Source organism: Meleagris gallopavo, chromosome 6 (assembly GCF_000146605.3).
Source record: "Meleagris gallopavo isolate NT-WF06-2002-E0010 breed Aviagen turkey brand Nicholas breeding stock chromosome 6, Turkey_5.1, whole genome shotgun sequence".
NCBI lineage: Eukaryota > Metazoa > Chordata > Aves > Galliformes > Phasianidae > Meleagris > Meleagris gallopavo.
This window is the reverse complement of record NC_015016.2, coordinates 24239776-24259552: the sequence shown is the minus strand read 5'-3', so window position 1 is coordinate 24259552 and position 19777 is coordinate 24239776. Positions and strand designations below refer to the sequence as shown.

Here is a 19777-nt window from a genome sequence, read left to right as displayed (position 1 = left end):
CGGCGGTGAGCGCCATCTTCCGCGGCAGCCGGCGGCGACACCTAGCGAGCGAGCGACAGGAGCGGCGTCGGAGCGAGCCCAACTTGGGCTCTCAACTTAGTCTTCTCTGCAGTAAACGCTGACAAGAAACGTTGAGGACACCTGTGGCGTGACAGCGGGCTTCCTTCTCTGCCAGGGACTGGTCTGAGCTGTCCCAGCACTCGCTGCCCAGTCGGGCTGCGCTGCGAAGGGCTGCGCCGGGGCGGGCGCGCGGTGCGCCCCGGGCTGCGTCGGGGCCTTGAGCATCGCTGCAGAGCCTTGAGGCACTTAAATGAACTGCAGGGAGACAAGATGAAAAGAGAACTGATTCCGATTTCATAATTAACTTTTTAGCTGGTGAATGAGATAATGTGCTGGTCATCTCTCCAGCTGGAATGCTCTTTTACTGGTCTAATGAGGGTCAAAGGATTTTTTTTTTCTCATAGCTCTTATGCTTGACTTTCAAATAAAGCAAATATAGTAAAATGTTAATTGTTTTCTTCTGCTTTTCTTTTTTCTTCCCTTGCAAGCCCTGTGGGATCACCACTTCAGTATTCCAGGTAGGCATCTGTGCACTATGTGACGAATCAAAAACCATTTGCTCTGCTTCTCCCTCAGTGATAACGGGATAATAATGTGTGCTTATCTCATAGAAGCATGTTAGAGTTCAGTTAATTGCTTTTCGATCTTAAAACTGTAAAGTCCCCAAAATGCCAAGCATATTAACTTCTTAGTAGCATAGAACTGACAGGAATTCTCATGGCTTGATTTCAGAAACTTGTTTACACTCCAAGTTTCTTCCTCTTGAGAATATTTAATGGCCACTTTTATTTCCAACTTTACTTTCTTGTTACTGTCAGGATGAAATTATCTCTCTTTATCGCCATTCTTCCAGTAATTGTCCATTTACTGTCTTTCAGTAAGTGCTCATTTTGTTGCTTTCACATTTTTCCAGACTTTCATTAGGTGCATTTGTTTGCTAATTTTCTGAAAAAATGAAATGGAATTGCACTTAGAGACCATATAACACTGACACATCAGATGTCATCAGTATAGTTGCTTACAGTATTTCTCCATTTTTCCTGTTTTTCTTTCAAACACAGAAGGAAGAAATAGAGGACTTCAGTTACCTGTGAACAGATTTGTCCTATGAACTATTACGACACATACATAAGATTTCTGAAAAAAAAACCTGCTTTTTGAAGTGAAAACTCAGATTAATCGCAAGAACACAAGACCTTGTCAGAAAATGCTGGAGAAACATCACTGTCATAGTGACTGTGTCAGAAAAAAAGCAACCTTGAAGTTACTGTTTGCTCTAGTGCATAATCCGTTCCTGAATAGATCTTCAGTGCCAAAGGAATATAAAGTGACAAATACCATTTCAGTCTGTGAAACAATCTCTGTGTTTCCTGAGCACTAAAAACAGATCTAACTTTCTCAGAGGTAAGCTGAAATTCTCTGAAGTAAATACAGTAAAAGGAGAATTAGGAAATAAATATGATAGTTTATAGAAGAGTAAATGTGGGATTTTTTGTATTACAAAATCATGCCTCACACTCTGCTAGAATTGTAGGGGTCTGGTTTACACGTGGCTAGCATAGTTCATGTGCTATTGCAGATCAGCTAGAAGAAAGCTAATTATGATGTTTAGCAATAACCCAAAATTATACATATTTGTCAAAATTAGAACTTGACTGTGAAGACCTAAAGATTTGTATACTGCTAAGATAACAAAATGGGAACTACAAACACTGCTATGTATGTGGGAAAAATAAAAATATAAAAAAGCATGTGCAGCAACACTTTTTAACTGGGAAAACATTTCTGACAGCCTATTGAAAAGCATTTGGTCAGCCCCTGCAACATTCAAAAAGCACGTAAAATTATTAGGAAAAATGCAGCTGTAATGTGTAGGGCTGTGACTGAAAAAGATACATAGGGTCTAGAAGAGTACAGGAAAAAGTTATCAAAGTAATCAGTTCTGTGATTGATTGGGTTACAGTGCACAATGAGGTTAAATACACTAGGAGTTTTCAGTAATAAGACACAGTGATTATGGGACAAATATTATGGAAGTATAGAAAATCATGAGCATTTTAATTGCCATGGGATAGCACAGTGATAAAAATGGATTTACCGTATCTCTAGACTATAAGTCTGCAAGGATCTGTTGAATATAATTATCCAAGTGTGACCTCTGGCTCTGTAGGGCTATCAGATATGCTTTTCTCTCTTCCATGTATCTGCTGATTTGATTCATTCAAAGGCTTTTTTTTACTGCCTAAAATAATCAACTTTCATTTGCCTGTCCCTGAGGTATTATGAAAGCTTGTAGCAACGTTTAATTTTGCCTTGGAAAAGAAAATATATCTTTGTACAAGAACTTATTTTAATGTGCTTATTTTAATGGTTTTCCTGTATTTGAAGCACAAACCTAAAATGCAATCTCTTTATTTGTATGAAATCATTTGTGGAGCTCAGAACATGAGTAGAAAGTCAACAGACAGGTGTTCTGAAAGATGCTGGGCTTTTGACTTTATTATACTCGAAAGATATTGCTTTGTTATTGGTTCAGGTGACTAGTAAGTATGTAGGGCCATGACACGTTATTTTATTCAAAGAAATGTTTGTATAGCACTAGCAGTGCATGCATTGCAAGGCCAGAAAACATTGTGGTAACTGCCTGTTTTAATCAGAGCCTGGATGTAGTAAAGTTTAACTGAATTAACTCTTGTCAAGCTATTGTTGTACCATATCTCTTAATTATTTTATGAAGAGTTTATGTATTTTCCAACAACTACCAAGCAATAGAAACAAATATTTAATACTCCCCTAACATTGCCTTTTTAGTGTCAGCTTTGTTTCAGAAATATGCTGTCTTGTTTCCTGCAGAATTTCCTTTCTGTGCCCTTTATTGCTTCTCAGTTACCTTAATAACATCCTTTAATCTTTGCCTTTGGGACTAAATAATGAATGTTCAACACCATCTTTACTTTTAAATGATGCTTGAAATGCAGAGCAACATAGTTTATTTCTCCTTCAAATCTAATGATACTTAGAATTCTCAATGCTTAAGCTGTCAAGACTAAGTATAGAGCAACAAATAATGTGTTTCTGCGTAGCAGCCTTTATGGCAGCCATTTAGATATCTCCCCAGTTATTCAGATATGTGTTTTTTGATTAGTTGATCTGCTGATTTTTTTTTTCTTTCCAGTTTTCTGCCAGCTCTGCTGTTTGTCAGGCTTTGCAGGAGAAAGCCAGCTGTCCTGTTAAATTACCAGTCTTCAAGAGGAAGTCAACCTCAGCTTTCTTTTAAATGATAGATAAACCTACACTGCCTGAAATAAAAATAAAAATAAAATTATTAAAAAAAAAACACAACTGTACTCAGTTTCTAGCATCATGAGATGCTCTCATACTGGTGTGGGGATGAGAAATATCTAAAATTTGTCTGTATCATCATAAATATTGTCAGCTCATTGCTTCTGTTTGTTTCCTTTTTCCCCCATTATCTGCAGTTACAGGGCAGTGAGGACCTGAAGAAATGGTTTCTCACTCTTGCTGAATTATATAGAATCACAGAATGGCTTAGATTGGAGGAGATCTTGTTCCAACCCTCCTGTGGGCAGGGTTGCCTACCAGTAGACCAGGCTGCCCAGGATCCCACCCAACATGGCCTTGAATGCTTCCAGAGATGGGGCATCCATAACCTCTCAGAATACCCTGTTCCAGTGCCTCACCACCCTCTGAGTAAAAAATTTCTTCCTAAAATCTAACCTCAATCTCCCCTCTTTTAGTTTAAAGCCATTGCCCCTTGTCACTACTAGACTGTGTAAAAAAATCCTCAAGTATAAAAAGCTCCCCTCAGATACCGTGGAAGGCCACCATGAGGTCTCCCCAGAGCCTTCTCTTCTCCAAGCTAAACAAGCCCAGCTCCCCCAACTGTTTCTCACAGGAGAGGTGCTCCAGCCCTTTGATCATCTTCATGGCCCTCTGGATCCACTTCAACAGCTCCACATCCCTCCTGTACCGAGGCCCTCAGGCCTGAATTCAGTACTCCGGATGGGGCCTTATAAGAGCAGAGTAGAAGCCACTCATCCCATGCCACTGCTTATACTTTTCCTCTTTTCCATCAACCTGGTCAGCAGGTCCTTGTTCAACCATGCCGCTTTACTGCCTCATCTAACTGATTTCTTATTCTGGGGAGTGGAGTGCTTTTGTTCTTCATGCTTCTTTAAAAAAAAACCAACATCTTTGTGGTACCCTCTCTTGCTCTTTGGTTGCTATAGTTTTGCTGCTTGAGAGCTAAAAAAGTAAAGGAACACTGACTGTAGCTGACATAATTACTTTCAAGTCTTACCTTTGTTTGTACACAAGATTGAATTAATAATTACATTGGTTTCTTCTACAGTATAAACATGCCCATATATCTTGTAATGTAGCTTGTCTTTAAGTCCGTTTAAAACAAGAAATCAAAAGTTTCTTTACATCACTTTTTATTTTTCCAGTTTAGCAAAAATAGTTTAAAAATCGCGTTCAGAAGTGAAATGAGACACAGCAATATAAACAAGCCTGTGACCACATACAGCTGCTCCATAAGAAGTTTATATGAAATTCACTTCAGCTAAAAATAGAGACTTGCCTAGAGTAAGCTGTGTTTCTTTGTGCTCCCATTTAGGCTCTGCTCTAGTCAAATGCTCTGTGCTGCACATTATGCAGCGACTGGCAGGAGTGGGGCCTTATGAAAATATGATGGATGAGGTATACTGAATGAATTCAAGTTCAATAATTTGTGAGTACCTAGCCTATGTACTTTATCTGTCTTTCCTGGAGAAAATGTCTCAAGGAATTGAGACATCTGTTGTGATGGATTTTGTATGGCAAATGTCAATCCCAACCAATGAGTTATTTTCTATATTTAAATTGGTTTTAGAAAAGCATAAATTGTACTTAAACAAGCCCTTTTGTCAGTAAAATTCATCACAGTCTTATAAATTCAGCAGAGATTTCAGTAATTCTATCATCTGGGCATGTCCCACAACTTTTTATTAAACAAAACAAACTTGTGGTTAAATAGCTATGGCAACAAATACCTATAATGTTATATTTGACAGATGAGTAACTTGCAGACAAAGAAGTTTGAAGCACTCATTATTTAGTCACACATTTTTATTTTCCTTAGAAGTTGTTTTGATGGTAAACATTAGTCCAATGCTTTGCATTGAATCCATTAAGAAAGTAATTTAGAATTATTGCCAGCCTTAAGCAATCATTACACAAAATTATCATTGCAGTATTTTCTGTGTTCAGTAACTTTGCTCTTTTGTCTTCTCTTTATGTTTATAGTAGAAAAATAATGAGCAGCTAAAAGCGTCACTTTTTCAAGCAAAAAAAACCCCAACAAAGTCAGTTCTCTCAGCTATGGTGAATCTGTTGAAGATATAATTAATACAGAGCTGTAAAGAATAAAATTCTGTCATTATCAGTATTTTTTTTTTGCTGTTGAAAAAGACACATTCAAGTCTGACCAGGGTCATCAGAGCAGTGTTTTGTTGTTGCAGAGGGAATACAAGGAAAATTGCAAAGAAGGGAAATTTTAACAGTCTGCTAGTTTTCATTTTCTACTGGTCTGGATTTTTATGACAGTAGTGAAAACCATGTTGCAGAGAAATGAACTGCAGAACTGCAACGAATTTGTAATTGTGAATAATCATCGGCTCAATTAGCAAATTAAAAATGAAATCTTGGTGTGTTTCAGTAATACTGTTGCAGCTGTCTTCCATATTTGTACAGTCAAACTCTTAATGAATTCTTTGTCTGGGTGAAAACTTTTTATTATGCTGTTCTCATCCTTAATGTTTCACTTATTATCTTTTGTGAAACACCTTTTAATAGCTCCATTCTCCGTTGACTGGATTCTTTATTAAACTGACTGCTTGTGAAGATGTTTTACGCTTAAGATTCTTAGTCCTGGGTTATACAATCGTGGATGAGTTCCCAGTTTGAGTTACAGCCGAGGCCAGAAATACATCATTCAAAAATGCATATTCATGCAAATATTTAAAATAAATGTGATGAGTGCATGTTACTGTCCTCTCCAATCTCCTGACTGTGGGTAAGGCCAGGATTCCACACTGAGCTTCTGCAGACATTTGAAGGTTATAGCCACCCTAAGAGGACCATGAGAATTAAAAGCACAAATGACCATTTTTTTAATGAATCTTTAAAAATTATATCAGTGATTACTCCAGTGCTCCCTTGTCAAACAACAGATTATTTTTATTTTATATGATGGACACAAATACCATTAAGGAAACTAATCTCTTTACATGGGCAAAGGTTATGCTTTTAGGGAGGTGGACAGATGTATACATGGTTGTATACACTCAGATTCACCACCCTAAAGCAGATAGGTGTTACCTAATACTGCTAGCATTTCCACCTGTTCTATCATGTATCATTTACTCTAACACTTCTGCAAATCCCCATATTAAGGCATGTGCCATCTTATGCATGGCCCTGCTTCAAAGGCCCATAGCTCACCCTGCATCCTGGAACTGAATGTACTGTACATGTCAGATCTGCTAGTAAATAGTGTCAGGAATTCATGCTTCTAAATATGAAAATGTAACTCAAGTCCGCGAGGGGTGTACTTGAACACAGCTGGTCTATTCTTATGTTGGCTCAACCCAGAGCAGCTCTTTCCTGAGTTATGTTAATAATCTAAGTAATATATTGGGTATATTACCCTAGCATCATTAGCCAATGGGGTCAGCTAGGATGATTAAGGTAGATGGTAGGATGATGTCTATGCCTGTTCAGTATTTCCTAGCTTGGCTGTTCCTGTTCAGGTATAAACTCAAGGGTCATGGAAAGTATAAGACTAGAATAATGGTATTTCCAAATGACTTGTATGTTAAAAATGCAATACATTGCTAAAAAAGCCAGAAGAAAACAAAAGCAGACTGTGTTGATATGAAGCTAGCTGAAACCTGGAATACAACAGCTTAGAAAGAAAATTACTTCTCTGTAAACAGCTTGAAAATAAACAATTTAATTTGACAGTTTCAGTCTGGGGACATGGCATTTACAAAGCGTACCAAGGATTGTATTTAGCAAGTTAGATATATATTAACAGTGAGCATTTGGAAAAATATGGAGTTCAGGACTGGGGGAGGATTAAGTGCTTTAGTTCTGTCAAGAGAGACACAGGGAAAGAAATAGTTCAAACCAACATCAGTTCCTGAGGAAAACTGGTGAGAGAGAGAATACTGTCAAATCAAACTTATCACTTATCAACTTTAACGTTATCCCATAAAAAGCAACATTTGCACTTAAACTAGGGTGATACATTATTTACATTATATGAAGTCCTGTAGAAAATATCTGGATTATAAATAATTATTTTTACAAAAGTGCTCCGGTAATTTTCCAGTAGGAGGTAGTAGAAACTTTGATTTTTCTGAGATAATTGAGTGTTGTGTGGGATTAATAATAGTTTGCAGATAGTGTGTCCTAAGACATCAACAAAATAGTGTGAATCAAGATTTTCTGCAGGAATGCAGGTTCGTCTACATTAGTGATGAATCCAAATGACATTTATTTGTAGTTGAAATTTGGGTAAGAATTCATCATTTAATTCCTTTGAAATGCTGAACTAGTCACTATTTGAATCTGTATTTAAAGCTTACTCTCATGTCACCAACAAGAGGCAACTCCCTGTAGCTTTCTATTGCAATGAGCAAGCTGTAGGACTGGATTCTTGGAAATAAATGTATGTTTTTTCCAGGCATTGATTTCACTAATCTTAAACTTTAGTATATGTCATACTATATGTATCAACCCGCCTATCTCAAAAATATTTTCCCCATGTTGATTTTTAGAACCAAGTACCTTATGGAATGTGTGAGAGATGGGCAAAAATATTGCAAATTACTGCTTTTATGCATCAGTACAAAAGTTATGATTACTTAAAAAACAACATATTGATTCCAAGAGCTGGAATCAAATGCCTACTACCAGTACTCACTAAGAAATACATGTGCAAATGAAAGCGTTCTGCTAGTTCTTTTAGAAACTAATCAAGAATATTCACTTTCTGCTGCTCATGACTGTGAGTACCTCCAACTTGGTATTTTTGAAGCAGTGGTCTCCATAGTTTTGAAGGACATACAAAGAGAAGTAGAATGATTTTGGAACAGAGAAACAATCTGAATGTAAGGATATCAGTTCTCCTGAGATAAACAGATGGATGCATGTATGCATTAAAAAATGGAAATTGAAAAAAAACAGAGAAGGACAGAGTTACTGGAGATAAACTGTACAAAGAGAATTAGAAAAGTCATGAATTAATTGGTTATTCATGTTTGATTTTGTCTGTTTTTACTGCTTATTATCATTACTTACAATACTTATTGAGAGATAATACTTATCAAGATATTACTATTTAAAGGGCATTGCAGCATATTTAACTGAATCAAAAATTATCTGCTGAAATAGATCAAATTCATTACAAAACAAAATTGAGAATATGTTTCTTCTAAAAATTAAAACTAATATTTACTTTGATAATAGTTTTCATTCACACTAAAAATCCATGTTTTTCAACTGTAGTTGATGGTTGTATGGGAACTGTTGAGTCATGGCCTGAGCCACTGATTGATCACCTGAGGCAAGCACTGAGTCAGCTATGGGAGCACAGGTGAAGGCGATTCAGCTGTGTGACCGAAAGGCGTGGACCTGGCTGCTCCTCTCCTAGACCCCACTTAAGAGCTGACTGGCACAGGGGAAGGATTCCTTTCTGGAGATTGTTCCTTTTGGAATTTTCTACTGCAGGCCTAGGACATAAGTGAGCATTTCATTTTTGATTTTCTCTTTCCACCGTGATAATTTTTCCAACTAAAAGCTTGTAAAATACTATCTCAATGATGCCGCTCTTCTAACCGTACATTTGTTAATTGTACAATGCTACAGACATCTGCATCAGGGATGATTGCTGCAGGCTTTCAACTGTTATACAAGTTATACGTACAATCACTAAGTCTAGACCACAATTCCTCTCCTCCAAAAGCAGTCTTCTAGAATAGGCTAGATAAACTGCCTCTTAGTCTCTTTTCTAGTGATACTATACAGGGAGTCTGGAGTGACAGAAGTGTGACAGCTTTACTGTAAAGTCTGAAGTTTTGTATTTAAAACATGGATAATAGATGCAGACCTGTATATTTGCATTCTGAAAGATTTAATTCCAGTTTATGGGTTTCTTAAAGGTGAAGTAGTATTAAGGAGCATGCCAAGAGGAAATGCTGTGGTTTATTTCTCTCTCATATGCGCATACTTCCTGTCTCCAAATGATAGTAAGGATGGTGTTTGGCAAGTTTATTTGTCATATTTTTGTTTCAGCAGTAGGAGAGCAAACTGAAGTTAATACATAGCCAGTTATCCTAAGATAGATACAGACAGGCAATCTCTGAGTTTATACTTATTCTCTTTAATAGACAGAATTTTCTAGTCAGACAGTTCTGAGTCACTCAAAATGTTGCAGCGAAACAATACTAGGAGACTCGTCTCTCAGAATGGGGAGGAAATCCAATATGTTGGATACATCCATTCTCCAGACTTTCATCTGAAGGTGTACACAAAGAATGAGTTTTTAAAGCCAGAACTCCTACCTCCCTTTTTTCTCCTTGCAGTGATTTATGAATAACCTTAGTTTTCTTCTTAAATAAATTTGCCCCAGCTTCATCTTCAGTTCTTATCAGGGTTTCTGGAAAACAAAACAAAATTCTAGGTAAGACCAAAACCAAACTTCTTAAGAGAGAGTTAATTAAAAATTTCCCTCAATGCACCGTGCTCTGCATACTAATCCACTTAATGCTTTCTTTTTCTAGCTAGCAACTGCCAAGCATTGACTTTTTCTACTTGGCTACTTCTGAACTTTACAGTGAGCTGCAGATTGTATGTTGTTAGGTTTAGTCATTAATAAATACACACTTTAACTCAATGAAGTTGCGTAAAATGAGATTGAACTTCACATTTATGATTTTCCAGATTTGTTTATGTGTGAATTCATGTATGCGATATTTTAAAAAGGCTCTTTCTGTGAAGCTGGAAACAACACAGCAAAACTGGGAGTGGGAGTTTTTAAAAATTAAAATGAGACTGATTATTAATAAGAATGATAGTTGTGTTAAATAGAAATAGGACAAATTCTGCAATCATTACATTTGTGTTAAAAAGTAATATTTAAGAGAGGGTACAATAGAAATTGTAACAAAACTTTTTGACAAAATAATCCTTTATTTTCCTTTATCATCTGTCCAAGCATCATAATTAATACTGTATTCTCTTTTTGCGATTGTACTTCTATACTTAGCAATACAAATATAATGCCATCTAATAAGGTATAAGAAAACAAGGAAAACAAAAAGATAATTGGCAATGAAAACAAATGAATAAACACAGTGTTCATGTAAAAAAAGACAAAGGAAAAGCACAAATAAGAAAGAAAAAAAGTTACTAAATATTAGAGTTACGAATATTTTTCACAAAGGGAGCATGAAATTTACACGATATGCAGCATCTGCAAGAATTGTGGGCACAGATTTTTAAAAATTGAAAGGGTTATTTCTTCTAAATTTCCCATTGCTGCCTTGATGAAAGGACAAGCTTAATACATTCTGTTACTGTTTTCTCCACAATAGGTTATAATTAGAACTAAATAGAAAATTCAGACAAGCAATTCTTGGAACAGTATGTGGGAGACTACAGGTACTGATTAGGAGTAGATCGTCTGGGTGGTGAAATCTCTAAATCAGTAATTAGAGCTTAAAATAACAACCGAAATCACATTAAGTGATAGTGTTGCAAATACTTGTACTTGATTATTTTCAGCTGAGTATTAGAAGGTTTTCCAAACTCAGGACCCAGGACCACAAGTGTGATAGCTTTCCTATCACCAGTTACTTTATAACAGGTTTTCTTCTGGTACTTGACAGAGACTGGCTTTAGTGTCCTTGAAAACTAGCATCTTGTATTGTTTCCTTAATGTATCTATATTTTTATTATTTATTTGTTTATTCCTATTTGTTGTTATCATTCATAGAATCCTACATGTGTATTCATTAATAAGGAATGTGAGTTTTATGTTATTATTTGTGGTATAAGAATAACCTTAATTTAAAAAATATATTACTCTCTTATTTTTTTTAATTTATCTGTGTTTGTTTTCTGAATGCAGCAGACAGTGTTCAAGCAATGAGCTAATGTTTTTGAGATGGTTAAAAAAGGAGAAGTCTAAATTCTCCAAAGTTTCTTTGTTGTGAGGGTGGTGATGCACTACAACCTGTGCAGAGAGGCTGAGGTGCCCTGGAGTTGTTCAAGGCCAGGTTGGATGGGGCTTTGCCCAACTTGGTCTAGTGGAAGTTGTCCCTGCCTGTGGTAGTGGTGTTGGAACCACAGGATCTTCAAAGTCCTTTCCAACCCCAAACAATCTATGATTCTTTCAAAACCCATACTTCATTCATTGCAGTTGGCTTTTGCATTGATATGAAATAATAATATGCATGCATAAAACTACAAATAACTTGGATAAAACAAGTAAAAACCAGAACAAAAATGTCTAAGAATGGAATGTGCTGTTGCCAGTGCTGTTGCCTTCAAAAGCTGGCTGACACTAAATCCAGTTTTTTATTTTATAATTAACAGCAATTTGAGGGAAATGAATCTAATTGGCCTATCTATAGTATGCTTTTGTTTTGTATTGGAGTGAACTTCAATTTCAGACTTGGATGCGTGTATATGTATTTTTAGTAACTTCCAGATGAATTTGCTAGAATGAGTACAAATATTTACTCACCTAGAAACTGAGTACAATAAAAGAGATTGAAAGATCTGGCAGTAGAAGCACAGTCTCAGATTTTTCAATCTAGTAACACTGCATGTTAAATTTAAGTTATCTTACACTATATACTTCTAATGGTTTTAAGTATTTTGATATTTTCAGTAATGTAACTTATTTGATGCAACTAGAAAGGACTAATTCTGCAATTTTTTTAGTTTCTGCTTTCATAAAATATAAAAAATTATAGCTAAATATATATTTTAATTTCCATTTAGCTGTTAAAATGAAGTAATTAATAAGCCATAGGAAAGTACTTTTTTTTTTTTTAACATGTTATTAATTCATTGATCTTCTGAATAAAGGAGATGCAGTAGATGAGATCCGTCAGGACTTCACAGTAACAATTACATATAACTATTCGGTGTGGTACCAAACAGGAAACTACTTACTAAATTGAAGGAGTTTGGAAAAATTGAGGATGAGTAAATAATCTAGAAGGTTATGAGTTGCTTTGATTGATTGACTTAGGAGTTACTACTGAGATCTTCCATGATTCAACTATTTAGACTATTGTTACCTAATAAGTAGATAGCAATGACATCATTTGCTGAGGACATTGACTCAGAAAGCAACAGAGCATAATTGGGCTTTCATGCAAAAAGAACTAGAGGCTTGGAATTTTGGACATGGAGCAAAATACAGTAGTACAAAAACAGTATGAGAACACACTTATCTCAACCACTGTAAGAGTAAAAATGTTTTAGAAATATTGTATCAAGTATGTCACCTAGCATAAAGAGACTTTTGAGTGTCTGTCAAACATAAAAGGGTGGCTATCCAACAGGAAAGGACCATTTCAATATGATATGTTTTAGTGGAAATGTTAAGTCATGGCTTGAACCAGTGATTGAGCAATTGGTGGGAAGGCAGGGCCAACCAGGAGAGCTCAGGTGTATGCAATGCATCTGAGAGGCCGCAATGGGTGCAGCCAGGATTCACCCCTTTCCAGATTTCATTTAAGGGTTTGTAGTGCAGGTAAGGGTATCTTGCTGGAGATCCTGGCTTACCTTAGGTCTTCCAGGAGTAAGCAGCATTTTCCCTTTGTTCCTGTGTCCTCTGAGCAAATCCTCACTTGCTGCAGCCTATGACTTTGCTACTCTGCTATCATTGCTGCATTTTCCATTGAGTTACAGCATTACACATGATCAGAAGACAATGTTGGAAATGTGATACATAAGTCTGTTTCCTACATGGTAAATAGCATAATTGTTAAAAAAATTTCTTCATTTTATTACTAATTGGTGCTCTGTGCTGAAGTGTTATGTAGTTATTCATGTGTAATCATATGTTTAATGAAACTATAAGTGCTTTGGGTTAGATGATATGTTCTTAGTAAAACCATCTCATGTTTTTATCTTTAGAAACATAAAGAAACAGAAATGAAGGATGCACATGATAGATTCTGGTAGCATTCCAGGACATAACTGAACAAGTAGAAAGCTTAATAACTCACTTTCTTCATCTTTATAGCATAAAAGGAGGTAAGATAGTTGAAGCTGCTGTTGAATCATAGAATGGCCTGAGTTAGGAAGGACCTTGGAGGAAGTTTTTCACGCACAGGATGGTGACGCACTGGGACAGGTTGCCCAAGGAGGTTGTGGATGCCCCATCCTTGGTGGCATTCAAGGCCAGGCTGGATGTGGCTCTGGGCAGCCTGGTCTGGTGGTTGGCAACACTGCACATAGCAGGGGGTTGAAACAATGATCACTGTGGTCCTTTTCAACCCAGGCCGTTCTATGATTCTATGACCTCAAGGATCAGTAAGTTCCAACTCTCCTAACACAAGCATGGCTGCCAGCTGCTGGATAGGATTGCCCAGGGCCCCATCCAACCTGGCCTTAAACACCTCCACATGCACATATCTCCTGCTGTATCTAAGTTCTTGATTAGATTTAATGATACTCTTGAATAGTCTTCACAGTTACCTTTGTATCCATTTTTTTGCTGACCAGAAAATCAGCAATGGAGAAGTTATAAGAGGTTAAATTTTGTAGTAAGATAAGGACAATTAATGAGACCTAAGAAGGTCACACATTTCATATAAAATAATGTTTTGTTAATCTATCTAAGTTTTTATGCCAGTTGTCTGAAGACAATAGATGTCAAGAATTATTTGTGCGGTATGTCGAAAAAATACTTCTGAAGGTACAATTCTCAAAACTTAAGAAGCTTTGCTGGCCTAGAGTGGAAATAATCCACAAATTCCTTCTGTTATAAATAGATTTCCAAGTCTCCCTAAGGAAACTTACTGTTAACATGTGAGTCTATCAGTCCTGAACTAATATAAGGCTTGTTCCAGAGTTACATATTAGTATGTGAAACTATATTAATGTATATCTCAGATCATTTCAATAGAATTCAGTCATTTTAATTAATTGGCACCCTAAATATATAATACTGTTGGGATTGGCATGTGAGGCCAATGAGGCTGAGTAGACTGTAGTAATTTTAAAGCACTGATTTTTTTTTTTTTTTTAATTAAAGTACTCTGGCATTAATTCATTGGCAAGAATGCTTTATATATAGAAGTTAGACTTAAATTTCTTGCAAAATATAGTCCTTTCATATGTCAATATGCTGCCTATGGCTGTAATTATAGTAATGTGCACACATCACATTAATAACACGGGAGAAATCTGCAGTAGTTTAGAATTCTCTGTTTGCCAAAATTGCTGTGATTAATAAAAGGGCAAAAAGCACATTTGCTCTGTCCATCAAAACAAGATTTATAGTATTTAAGGAATAAGAGTTATATAGCTGCATTTCTCAGTTAATCTGTGAAGTTCAGCAGGGGTCTTGCTAAAATGATGCCTACATCCTCTCCCTATTCTGTTGTACAAATAAAATTAAGTGGCTTGCCAGGCTGATAGAGCTCATGGGCACGTCCTTGTCATCTCTCAGTGAGTCCTCTAGAGAGTTTTCCTATTCACATATAATTTATTCACTGATCCTTTGAAAATAGTAAATTGCAGAGTGCAGTTATTCATGGCATTTGTGAATGGGCAACTTGCTTTTGTTCTTGCAGCAGGTGCGTAGGTGGGAGAAACAAGACAAGCTGCAATGAGTCTTACTGGCTCACTTAAAATTTAAACAGCTGAAAATCCTGTAACCAAAGAGGGCTTGCTGCACATGCTTATCATATTCTGTGTCTGATTATGCTATTTGGAAATTGCCTTCACTCCTAGTCATGGAAGTTTGGGGACATAGTAATATGAGCTTGCTTAGTCATAAAAGAGAGCACTGGTGCATGAAGATGTGCTTTGTTTGAGATCATGAACAGAAACATAAAATAAAATACGAATTTTGGAAAGTTCCATTTTTATCACATCCTTATCTTTTCTGATAACATTTTACTAGGATGCTTAGCAGTGCTGATAAGCAATCTGTTACTCTCTTCAAGTATCCCTCCATGATCTAAGTTCAAACTGATTAAAAATGGTGATTTATCTCTGCAAATTCTTGATGTCAGATCCTTGCTTGAGCATGAGATATTCCTGGACTAAGTGTAGAATCAAGTTTAAAAAGTGTAACTTGCTTATTTAAGTTTGCCATGCCTCTGGTTTTGGTCTTTTTTTCATGTTAGAAGGGCAAGTTGCTTTGTTTTGAGATACCTGGTACTGCAATACCTCTGAGAGTTCTTTCTCCGTACACATTGTCTACCTTTTTTTTTCCCCCATCTATTGAAAAATCACCAGAGGACATGCAATTAAATTTAAGCCAAAATGTGAGAGACTGCTATAAGAAATGAGAGAATTATATTAGTGATGGTTGTTTCTTGAGGTTCTGAGTCATTTCATCGTATCTGTCAGCAAACTTGTATTAGGCATCTAACTACATGGCTCGATTGTTATCATTGTCCCGTTTTGTTGGTTGACATAATATCGGCATGGGTAGGTAGCAGGGGAATAATGCTATTACAGAGGAGTTTGAAAAAAAGGAGTTAGCAATTGGTTTCAGAAATCATGTTAAGAGTAGTCCTCCAATTGTTGTGCAGACAGAAATATTCCGAGCTGACAGATCATGACTAAAAGCAGAGGCAATGCTGTGATGCTAAGGGTTAAAGAAGAAGAGGAAGCCTGAGTCCTCATCAGTAACTTTGCCACCAATGGGAAACATATTTACAAGCCAGAGAAGGAAGTTTGCAACACTGAACACTAATGTGAGATATTGCCAGTATTATTATGCAAATCTTCTCTCAGAAGCTTTTGATAGTAGTAAAACATAAAATGTGTATTTTTAAACATTAGCTTTTCTCAGCAAATTGAAACAATTCATCTTCTGTTTATACAAATTAACTGGACGGAATAAATTTTTCATTTCAATTACTAATTATACACAAAATGCTAAATTATATACAGTTAAACATACTCTATGTTTGTTTGGCGATTAAGCAATCTATGGAACTAAGTGTTGGAAGTTATTGCCACATCATCTGAGGAATTGTTTTTATTAGTGGAACAAATGTGGACATAGTGTTGTTTCACAAAGCAAGTTACAAGGCCAGAGATGCCTGTTATGTTTCTGATCTTCAGTCATTTATATAACAGAAAAAAAAAGTGTGAAGGTAAAATAAAACACATTTCAACACAGATGTCAGGGGTCTTTGGTATCATTGAGTAAATAATAGTAGGACTAATTTTTTAAATGTTCAGCTTTGATCACACAAGAGTTTACACTGTTCCGTATACCTGTAATTGTGTTTTTGACAACATCATTTCTTTACATTTTGCTCTTAACTTGAGCTGTTATTGTTCTCTTTTCTTTTTTTTTTTCTTCACAAGTATCAGTTGCCAACTCTCAGCCTTACTAATACAAGACTACTCCCTTTGAGCTGACAGCCTTGGAGGAAGCACTGCTGGCATTTTAGAACCCAAGACTGTGTTCCTAGAGCTCTGAAGAGAAACATGATGTTTCTGTTACCAGTAAGGTAAGCAGTCTTACTGCTTCTCAGGGTTTGAAGAACAAAGTGAGATGTTAGTTGTTCATTACCGCACTGAAGGTTTGCAAGGTGGGAGAATGATATGACTGGTGTATTTATCACTGTGGAAATCTGTCAGTCATCAGTTTTCACTATATTCTAGTGCAATAATACAGTAGCAATGTGTTGACATAAATGTCAGCTTTGCAAAAGAACCCCTCAGGAAAATCAGAGTGGGAGGAGGAATTTTTTTCATCATGGTTTGAGCTGTCCCTGCTTTTATAAATGGTGTGAGTGTGGTACAGAATGAGAAGGGATGAATGAGCCTGTTCTCTGAGGACAGTGCTTCACAAAGAAAAACAATTTTTTTTTAATGGAAGTGCTTTAAAAATGTATTTTTCTGTTCTAGCGTTTGCAAAAGGAAATTAAGTTTTGATTTAGAAAGAAATTCAAGTATATTATAAAATCGCTCCATTAATGTAACATAGCTAGGGTAGATATGCTAGCATAGAGAACAGCTAGGGTGCTTACTTGTATTACCCATTGTAATAAAATACATTCTTCAGTAGATTTTACACATCTTGTGTTTTGATAGAGTTGAGCAGGCAACATTTACATAAACTGATAACTACCAAAATATGTGAAATACTTACAATAATGTGATGCTTAGAACTTGCCAAGAAGAACATGTACTAATTCCTGTCCACCTCCATTGTTACCTTAAGAGCCAGCTCTCTCCATAGCAACTGAAAACTTTTCAAGGCAGCTATAAACTAATCCTCTCCAGCTTCCAGAGCACCATCAAGAATTTTAAAAACATTGGACTTCCAGCAGCTAAATACTTCTGTGGATTCAAAAGGCCACGAAGCTAGATACACAGGCTTTCTTTCTCCCTTCAGAAGGTAAGAAAATAATGTTTAGATGTCTGTGTATCCCAGCAAGAGTGCTAACAGTAACGTGTATTTATATATCAAAAGATTTCCTAGCGTCTAAAACTTAGTGCCTTTAGTTAGTGAGTGAACGTCAGGTTGAATTCAGCAGTGTTTTGCTGTTTTTTCCTTTTTAAATACTCCGTTTGCTGGATTTGTTTTAAAATCAAACACGCACACAAATCATATTCCGCTTAAAAAAATGCAGAATCTTGTGTGTGGCTGTTTAATGCATGTGTGTTGCCATCTGAAAATATGTGTTGCTGCCAGCATATGCCAATCAATAAAATGAAAAAGTCTTTGTGGAAAACAGAAGTGAAACTCTTTTGTTTCTTCTGTACTGGGATGGATGTTGTTAAAGCAAAGGTGTTGGTATAGTCTGACACTGGGAAGAATATGTCAAGACAGATTTACTATACAAAATGTGTTTTGCATCTAGAGTTTAAGAAGTCAAACTTGTTCTTTCTGATGTTTGTCTTGTTTGTTCCCTGAGTTCTACGAATGAAATTATGACCTCAGTCTTGTAACTCTTTCCCCCGATCATAAAATGTCATTAATTTTTAAGGATATCCTGTTCATTCTGTTTCATGTTTTATAGCTGGAGCTTGGTAATGTTGATAAAGTGTTTTGGAAATGAAACTTGCTCTATATCATTGCTTTCTAACATAATTACTGTACTTTGTATCGGAATTAGAGTAGTAATCTTTATTTACAGATATTTTTTGCTACTAAAAACCTGTTTCATAATGGAATGGAAGTGAAAGCTATAGCATTTTCCTGTTCTTACTGAAGAGGATTATTAGTGAATGCAATGCCATAACAGTGAAACGATAACCATACACTTTATTTTTATGAGGAGGGAAAAGCAGTTTCAATCAATCACTTATTGGTAGTTCTACAGAAATTTTAAGGCCGTGGTTGTCTTAGTTCCCTGCTGTTCTGGGCTGTAAAGACCTTACAGGTTCCCTGTTGTTCAAAAACAGCCTGTCACTGCAAATCGGCTTAGCCAACCAATTAATAAATCCTTTCAAACATATTGCATTCACACTAATTAAGGGGTTGGGGTTTTTTTCCCCTTTACTATTCAGATTCCTCAGGTTTCGAGTTTAAGCTGTGAAGTGCAAACAACACTCCAACACTCAGTGCAGCTCAGGCGCTGCAGGAAGAGGAGATGTGCTTTCTGAGCAAGCACCCAGCTGTTGGGGTGGTATGTTCCGCTTTCCTGCTCAGCGTGCTCATTGCTGAAGGACAGCTTGGGGAAGAGCACGGGCAGGATGGCAGCTCTGCTCCCAGCCGAGGCTATCTGATGGAAGTTTTACGCCTTCTTTCAGCTGACAACCCTGAGCTCCACACAAACCACTCACGAGAACTGGTCAGAATGGTGCTGGAGAGAGCTGAATGCCCACAGCGGATTTATGGCATGCAAGAGGATTGTAATCTGGTCAGTGCTTCAATTAATGAGTGATATTTTTACAGAATCTTCAGCGAGTTCTAAAATTGTTTGTCATAGTAAAGTCATCCTAAATACATAGCCTAAACACAAATAAGACTCATCACAGGCAAAAGCTGATAGTCCCTGCTTGAATAGTTTCTTTGCAAATTACTAATGCTAATTGTTTGATCTTGTAAAGAAGAGGTGTTCCAGATGTGACAAGTGTGCCTTAAAAGCCCCATACTTCAGTCACATAACAGTAGTAGTTTTCCTTTGAAGTTTAAGTGTTTATTTTCCAACAAGGATTTTCCTGTTTCACTCTGATCTAACTAAAAAAGCACGAGCTTGAATTTGGCTCACAAAAGATTTTCACTGTGGAAGACATTGGTAAAATCTGGGACAAGTTCAGTCACTTTCCTTGTAGGTTTTGGTTCAGAAAAATAAAACTGAGAGAATTAGCACAGATTCATCTGCAGCTTTGCTGAAGTATTGAAGATTCAGGAAAGTTTTTGGTAAGCAGTTTGAGTCAAGGAAAATGAAAGGTAGAACAATGAATCTGCATATCCAGACTGAAGCCG

General features: G+C 36.5%; 1 protein-coding gene and 2 long non-coding RNA genes across 11 annotated transcripts in view; 2 read left to right on the top strand and 1 right to left on the bottom strand.

Annotated features, from left to right (window-relative positions):
* The first annotated feature begins 8 nt into the window (after window positions 1-8).
* On the top strand, window positions 9-3429 carry LOC104911442. The gene is made up of 3 exons (XR_793915.3): window positions 9-578; window positions 1122-1464; window positions 3236-3429. It is a non-coding gene; the product is annotated as an uncharacterized LOC104911442 (long non-coding RNA).
* Window positions 3430-8689: 5260 nt separating this feature from the next.
* The window catches only part of SLC39A12 (solute carrier family 39 member 12), a 44116-nt gene continuing 33028 nt past the window's right edge, over window positions 8690-19777 (top strand). For 2 of the 9 annotated variants that reach the window (XM_019616426.2, XM_019616423.1), the window contains exons 1-4: window positions 8693-8869; window positions 16702-16847; window positions 17564-17740; window positions 18856-19208. In XM_019616426.2, the coding sequence (XP_019471971.1) occupies window positions 18939-19208 (270 nt within the window). In that variant the 5' untranslated portion in view covers window positions 8693-8869; window positions 16702-16847; window positions 17564-17740; window positions 18856-18938. Of the gene's footprint in view, window positions 8870-16701; window positions 16848-17563; window positions 17741-18855; window positions 19209-19777 lie in introns of all 9 variants that reach the window. The other 7 variants (XM_031553908.1, XM_031553907.1, XM_031553906.1 and 4 more) reach the window with 7 other exon arrangements.
* Window positions 9306-12418, bottom strand: LOC109368202. Its single transcript, XR_002115989.1, has 3 exons — window positions 12310-12418; window positions 9726-9784; window positions 9306-9643 (listed from the first exon to the last, which is right to left on the bottom strand). It is a non-coding gene; the product is annotated as an uncharacterized LOC109368202 (long non-coding RNA).